General features: G+C 62.0%; 1 protein-coding gene across 1 annotated transcript; it reads left to right on the top strand.

The window, feature by feature from the left end:
• Positions 1–2504: 2504 nt before the first annotated feature.
• Positions 2505–6007, top strand: SPRG_02462 (hypothetical protein; the record flags this gene model as incomplete). The annotated part of the gene is made up of 9 exons (XM_012341038.1): positions 2505–2739; positions 2789–2805; positions 2851–2907; positions 2958–3194; positions 3486–3685; positions 4022–5247; positions 5287–5479; positions 5546–5936; positions 6005–6007. The coding sequence occupies 9 exons, from the start codon at positions 2505–2507 to the stop codon at positions 6005–6007; spliced, it is 2559 nt and encodes an 852-aa protein (XP_012196428.1).
• Positions 6008–7766: the final 1759 nt, after the last annotated feature.

Below are 7766 nucleotides of genomic sequence, written 5' to 3'. Positions count from 1 at the left end.
CGAGCTGCTGCCACGACGCTCCAGGAGCATCTGCTGCGGCAGCGTCCTCTCGACGGATGATTGAGACTGCAACGATCGAGCGTTATGAACGCCCGGTCGGCATTGCCGGTGCCACGGACGCTGCGTCGGTGTCTGCTCCAGCGTCGACGTTGTCTGCAGAGTTTATAAATGCAGCATCCAATTACGACGACGTCCACGGCCTCTTCACGGACTCGTCACAGAAGGGCTTGTCGACTGGCATGCACGGCGCACCGGCGGCTGCAGCCTTCTCAACGGACCCTGCGCGATTCGGTGAAGCCGTCGGGATCGGTGGCTCTCGATTGGAAGACGCCGACGGAACGAGTGCTACGATCGACGCCGGTCATCTACGGCACGACAAGGGTGTCGCGATCAATGACATCACGACCACGATGTCGGCGCATATCAGCAAACGGGCCCCGGGCGATGCAGCACCAAATTTCCAGCAGCGACGGCCATCGACCAACGGCGCGTCCGCGTCTGCCTCCGCCCCGAGCACGACGCGCCGCACGGTTCTAGTGCCCGAAGCATCGGCGTCGTGCTCGCTTTGCTGTGGCGGCTGGGCAAGCATGTGTGATGGTCGTCAACTGCCGAGCTCAAACGACACCTTGCATCGTCCGGTGTCCGATCACTTCGCCGCCGAAGGGGCCACGGATGATGGCGCGGGCAACGACTCGTTACTACGAACAGCTCCGACGACAGCGTTTGAGCACAGTACGTCCCGTGTCCATGGCTCGGCGAGAAACATCGGCGATGACAGAGCTGCTCGCATGTCGGGCACGGATGAAGCCACAGCCAAGCAAGCGACTCGAGTCAAAGACCCATCGTTCGAAGAGGGACTCGGCCACCACCAAGACCGAAAGGCAGACGACGGCAGACGTCTGCGGCCCGAGACCTCGGCGCGCCATTGCAGCTTGTCTGCGTGCGTTCCATGCTGCGGCGCGAGTAACGAGACGCCTCGGTTCCGTGGTTCCATGTCGTGGCGCGACGGCAGTAATGACAACGACGCATCGTCGTCAAGACCGTTGCTTGCACGGAACGAAGCAAGAACGATGGATCTCACCTCTGGGTCGCTCCGCACCTGCGATCGACAAATGGCCGACGACCGTAGCAACCCTTCGTGGCTCTGCTGTGGTGCTTCATCCGAGAGCTCGCAGATGAGACGTACCAATGACAATGCCTCCAGGATGGTCAGCTACTCCGTGCTGCAATCAGTCTCGCGCAGCGTCGATGCCGAAACGGAGCGAGCTGGCATCCCGACGACGGTGACAGCAACCTCGTCGAGCGTTGAGACGCCCGCATTGCGCCGACCTGTCGTCGATCGGGAGCAGCTCATGCGTGGAGACGGAGCGGATTGCAGCACATCACCGGACAACATGCTTTCGCGTCAGCGTTTCCGTGAACCGTCGCGTCGCGAGGTGATCCAGTCGCTAACGATCGATACTGCGTCGCATGGCTGGTGCTGCTGCGGTGGCACCTGCGACGATCTTGTTTCCCGTCACCGAGAAGCGTCCTCTGATCCAGATCGTCGACGACACCGTTCGTCGACGGCCCAGCTGTGTCCATCTGACGCGGACGCCGAGCGATCCCCCAAGGCGCATGATCGACGCAGCGACAGCGTCCCGTCTGCGCCTTCCGGCATGCGCAGCATCGGTCACGACTCGAATGATTGTCGTCGCACTTTCCAAGGACGTGGTCGCGAGCAAAACGCTGCTACGTCTGCGGCGACATCCAGCTGGTGTTGCGATGGCACCGACACCGGCGTCGTCGAGGTGTCCCGGCAGTCACGGCGGTTCAATTCAAGCTCACATGCCATTGCTGGTGTGCAGTCGTCGGGATCGAGTGCGGCCAAGGCAGTGTCCCGTGGTGATGGACGTGGTGTTGACCGAACGGAGCCTCTTGCTACAATGGCTTCGACCACCGATGGCGCAGCGTCTGATTCGGGCATGAACGACCGCCTTGCCAATGTCGTGCGCGCCACTTCCCGGTACAGAACCTTGGACCTGGACGCGGAAAATGCACCGACGTGCTGCCTGGATGCGTTTTGCGGCCTTGGCGTGCGTACGTCGCTTCATCCAAGCCAACGGTCACAGCGTGTACCCAGCGACGTCAGACGACAGCAGCAGAGCCGTGGGCAAAGCCGACATGACGTGGGGCTTCTCTCGGACAGTGCTTTCGATGTCTTGGATACCAAGGCGTCGTCGACCCTCGACATGCCAACGGCTACCATGGCAGCCGGCGTGGACAAAGACGGCAGCAGTGGTCGTGCAACCAACGAACGTCGGCGACGCTCGGTCGCCATTACGGCCGGGATCTCGGGCTCCAGTCGCCGCTACGCGATCGCTGATGACGACACGCACGCGATGTCGTGTGGCAACCGATGGTTGTGCTGTGGCCTTTGCTCCGTGTCGGCGCCAACAGCGCATGTGCCCTTGCAACGACGGACGCCAAAGAAGCCGACGCCACTGGTTGGCGGCACACCGCCGATGGCCATGAGCCGGGCGCCGTCCCAAGCATCTTTCGACGACAAGGAGGCACCGACGTCGCGCCGAGGATCGTTCATTCGCATGGCGTCCAAACGCATCCAGTCGTTGCAACACTCGCGTCGGCAGTCGCTCGTCGACGACGACCCTCCGCTCGTGGTATCTCTTGACCCGATCATGCTTGGCATTTATGCGGTTGTCGTAGCGGTCGCGTCGGCAGTCGTCGGGTGCCAGGTCCGTCGGCGCCACATCTCCGCGCGACCTTAAAGAATCGACCGCGTGGTTAGCAACCGACGTCTACGAGGTTCGCACCTTGTTGCAGACTCTTTTTCACGGGTAGCACGAATAGCAACCGCAGTATCGCCGTCGCAGCTACGGTAGCCCGCCCCGCCCGGTATTGGCCACGGTACGTCGTTGCCCGTTGCAAACGAGGCAAAAGTCGATTTTCGCCTATAGCACCTCGAAGATGCGCTGGGCAACTTGCTCCGGTTGCAGTCGTCCATCTCGGGCGACGGATCCAGCAGTGTCGTCCAGACCGGAGCCCGCCACGCTTCTGTCACGGACTTGACGTCCAGTGCTCAGCACCGTGTGACGACCGGGGCTTGTGACGTCACGAGTGAAGGACTTGAGACGTCCGCGAACCAACTGCGCGTGTCGTCTCTGATGGACGAAGACGGCCATGACTGCGTCGACGTCCGTCGTGAAGCCCATGGGAATGACAAGACCGTCCGTGACGGGCCAGGAAAGGGCAAAGACGCTCCTGACGGTCCGCTGGCCTCTACGATCGGTGGTGAGATCACCGGAGCCGCGACGGCTCCCCACGCTCGTCGTTCGTCAAGTAGCCGAAAGGTCGCCCGCAATGATAGCTACACACAGCGCCTACACGACAACGCGGGTCACACAAACGACGATACTCGTGACCGATGGGATGGGCGCGTCTCAATGAACGTCGCTGCCAGCACGGACGACGGACATGGTGGACAGAGCGCGTACATGCTCCAGACGACAGCGGACCACCGCGCAGCTTCCTCATCGTTCATGTCGACGAGCAGCCACTTCAGCGTCGATACTGACGTCATTGACGGCGATCAACCGATTCGACTCATGACGACGTTCAAGGCAATCTCTCCACGCCGTAGCGCTGACGTGAAATCGAGTCTCATCATGAGCGCCGGCGCCAAGGCGTATGGCGCCGTGGATGCTACCGGCGCAGCGTCGGTGGCGTTATCGTCGTCGTCGGCCAAGGATGTCTTCTCCAGCCGCCGCTTCGCCGCAGATCACGCACCAGCTTCCTCGGTCAGTCGCGATGGGCCTTTGGAGCCGCTTTGGTCGTCGAACGGTGTCGTCGATGTGGATGCCAACCGTAGTGGGCGATCGTCGCCCCGCGTTCTGCTTGTCTCGCAATCCTCGCGGCGGCTCCGCGACGGGTCCTCCAAATCTTTGGTACGCTCTCGCATCCCGACCACCACCACCACCTCACCGAATGTATAGCGTTCGTTGCCGTCGTCCAGCGCCGGTAGCGGCTACGGCACCGTCACCGAGCTATCATCGCTCCTCGACAACGACGTCGACGGGTCCAATGACGTGCTCGATGCGGGCAACGTTGGCACCAAAGGGCGCGAATGGTGTTGCTTTCTCTGCGCGATGCTGCTGCACTCGATCCAGTTTGTGGCCGCCCAGTTGACAGCCGACACCGAGCTCATGTTTCTCGGTCATCTCGGCACGCGGCAGCTCGCGGGCGCCGGTCTCGCACGCTTCTGGATCTACGTGCCGCTGTCGTTTCTGCTCTCGGGTGTCGGTGGCTGGCGCCTCTTGTTTGCCAGAGGGTTTTGGCTCCAATCGGCGCTGGTCGTGGCACTGCTGGCGACGCCGCTTCTCACGTGCTACTACTTTCACGTCGATGTTCTTGTCAGCGGCACGATGCTGCACCCGACCACGCGCGCCTTTGCCAAGCAGTACGCAACCCTTATCTCGCCAAGTATTCTCCCGCTATTGACGTCGACCGTGCTCATGCAGTACCTCGTCGCGCGTCGCGTCGTCGCACCGGTTGCTGTCATGGCGACGCTGGCGTGTGCGACAACGATCGGACTGCACTTTCTACTCGTCTTTGGCTACAAGCACTGGTCCGGCTTTGGCTTTAACGGGTCGCCGTACTCTACGATGGCCACGCTACTGCTGCTACTGCTGCTGCTCGTCGTCTACGGCGGGTGCTGCGTCGGGTTTGGCGGCCTCGCATGGCGCCGGTCCAGCTACCGCCTTGAGCGGCTTCGGATCCTCTGGGCGATGGCCGTGCCTGCGGGGATGCCGTCGTGTCTGCAGAGTATCGTGCTCACCATCTTTGGCGCCGCGTCAGCCTACACACCGGTGACCTCTGCAACCCGACGACGTTTGGACGAAAGCGACGGCATGGACGCCGGGTCGCAGCAGGCGGCGGCATGGGTCGTCACGGTGTGCTTCTTTCTGCTCGTGCTTGCATTTCTGCGAGGCGCGGCGGCGGCAACGGCCGAGCGTATGCAACTGCACTTGCGCCGACAAGATGTTCCGCGCGCCCGCCACGTGCTCTTTGTCGGCGCGGTCTACGGTGGCGCACTCGGGTGTATCTTTGCCGCGACCGTGTTCAAGTACGGTGCACCGCTTTTGGGCTTGTGGACCGCCGACGCCGTTGTCTTGGAGCTCTGCGTCGACGCCCTTCCGTACCTCGCAGCGTGCATGGCGCTGAGCAGTGTTCGTCTCGTTTTCGCCGCCGGTCTCACAACGCTGGACAGGGTGAAGATGCTTCCATTAGCCGCCACCATCGATACGTGGTTCGTCCAAGTCCCGCTGGGTCTCGCGCTTGGCATTGGGTTGCAACTGGGCGTCCTCGGTCTCTGGGTCGCACGTCTCACCGGCGAGCTCGTGCACACGCTGCTGCTTCTGTATGCGCTCATGATTGATGCGGATGCAGACGATGCCGCGACGCCTCTGCTGGTTGCCAGCACGTCACCCGAGCTTGACCACACTGGGTCACCAGAGCTGGACAAGACTGCGTCAGACACGCGGTGTAGCGACAACGTTGCCGATGTGCCGGTGCTGACCGCTGGGTCGCGCGACCGATCCCTACCCGTGGCGTCAACGCCGATGACCAACGTCAATGGTGACACTTTGGTCGGTATGGACGGTGTGGCAACTGCCGACGTCTATCTGGAGGCGGCACCGGTGCAACATCCGCTCGAAGCTGATGCGCCGCTGCCATGGGTGCGCCGACGGAGCTCCGACGGCCGTGCGACGTGGGTCGTGGTCGACGACGAGACGGCGTTGTCTCCCATTTCCGAAGAAGGCGCCGTCCGGGCCATGGGCGAGCGTCCGTTGCCAAGTGCGTCGTTGGTGCCGAGCGAAGCGTCGTTCAGCATTGCGTCAACAGCGACGGTTGTCTCGGCGTCACCGGCCATCCAGTGGGTTCGTCAAGAAAGCGCCGTCGGTACTGCGCAGTGGGTTGAAAAACCTCTCCACGACACGTCGACCAGTAGCCCGTCGACGCAAGACGAGCTTTATTGGAGCAGCTCTGATGTCTCGTCGTCCGTGCGTGGAGGCCACGCCTCGGGGCAGAAGCTCTCGTCTCGGCGACATGGACACCACCATTGGCGACATCTCGGGTAGTAACGACGGCACGCACAGTGCTCGGATCAACGAGGAACACAGCCACATCGTCAACGTCTTCAACAACCAAGACAGCGCGGGCCTGAGGGACGAGGACTCGTTGCCGTCTCTGCTTTCGGTGTCGGTCCCATCCACAAGTATATTACTCCATAGCAGTGGCACCTGCTTTGAGGACGCGTGTGTGCTTGCAAGCGACTCGGACGGGAGCCACAACAACGAAAACGACGACCACGAGCACGACGTCACTGTCGGCGGCTACGACGCTTCCCTGCGTGGCAACGAAGCACCTGGTTGCAGCCATGGTGACTCGCACGGGAACCCAGTATCCTCTCCGAGCGGCTTTGTCGTAAGTCTATCAAACTCGCCTACGCTACGTGCCCCGACGCCCGAGCTGGCAACCGGCGCGAGCGACGACTGGATCATTGCGGTGTCCGACGTCGCATCGTATCTTGACATCGGCGATGACATCGCTTCAGTGTCAAAGTCAACGGCGCCAGCAAGCGAGCAGCCCATCGACAGCCGCCTACAGAGTGTTGCAGTCCAAGAACGTCCCGTATCAACAGTGTTCGACGTCCAAGACAGCGCATCGCCGCCGCCTATCGCACGAACGGACGACGATGCACCAAGCAGCTACGTCATCACGATTGCGCCAGATGTGACGCACTACCCCTTGTCGCATGCTACTGCAGACGTCGGTGCGCAGATGCAGCGGTCGACGTTGGCAATCGAAGGCGTCGTCATCGGCGAGGCATCGGCGAGCTTGGTTGCACCGAGACCACTGTCACCGATGACAAAGGAGCGCCGCGCAGGAAAGATGCAGTTGCCAGCCCCCGTGGTCGGCCCAGCGATGCTTGACAAGCCCGACACGAAAACGGCCGTACACAGCAGTCGACCAGCAACTGCGTTGATCACGGCGCCAGCGACCACGGTAGCACCGAGGGATGATGGCCCCTTGACGCCGCCAGTACCCCTGTCCCCCGTCGCTTTAACGCTCGCCGAGCCGTGCTTGGCGGGCACTGCTGAGGCAGCCTCAGCCGAGCGTGTACTGCACGCGGCATCATCAAACGCAGACGTTGGCCCAGCGTCGCATGGTGACAATCGTGCCCCTGCACTTGCTCGAGCGCTAAGCAACGCCGCTGACGAAGTGGCGGTATCAGCCGACGACGCCACCCGCCGTCGGCACCGCTCCAAGAAGAAGAAGCGAGCTACTGTTCGCACCGGCGTCAACATCGTAGAGGACGACGTCCCAGCTCCAGTGTACAAGTTTGATGGTGGCTCGAGCACCCAAAACGCCCCGGCAGTGTCGTCAACATGGCAACAGACGTCGGCGGCAACTGGTTACACCGATGCTAATCGTACAGCGAACCACGATGGCATCCGTGGCATGGAGATGTCGACGTTAATGTCGGTACCACTGCCGAACGAGCTCGCACGCGCGATCCAAGCGCCCACAAAACCAACGGAGAGTCCTTTACTTCAGTACGGAAAGCGCTCCAAGAAGCTACGGGCGCGCCAGGAACGCAAGCACCACAGCGCTACCGCGGTGCCACCCGCCGTTGTGCGGCCGCCGGCGCCGCAAATGCAAGCAGCGATGAAAGACGAGCTCTTGCTGCTCTGCTTTCAAATCGA

This window comes from Saprolegnia parasitica (genome assembly GCF_000151545.1).
Source record: "Saprolegnia parasitica CBS 223.65 unplaced genomic scaffold supercont2.6, whole genome shotgun sequence".
Lineage (NCBI taxonomy): Eukaryota > Oomycota > Saprolegniomycetes > Saprolegniales > Saprolegniaceae > Saprolegnia > Saprolegnia parasitica.
This window is presented reverse-complemented; position numbering and strand designations above follow the sequence as displayed.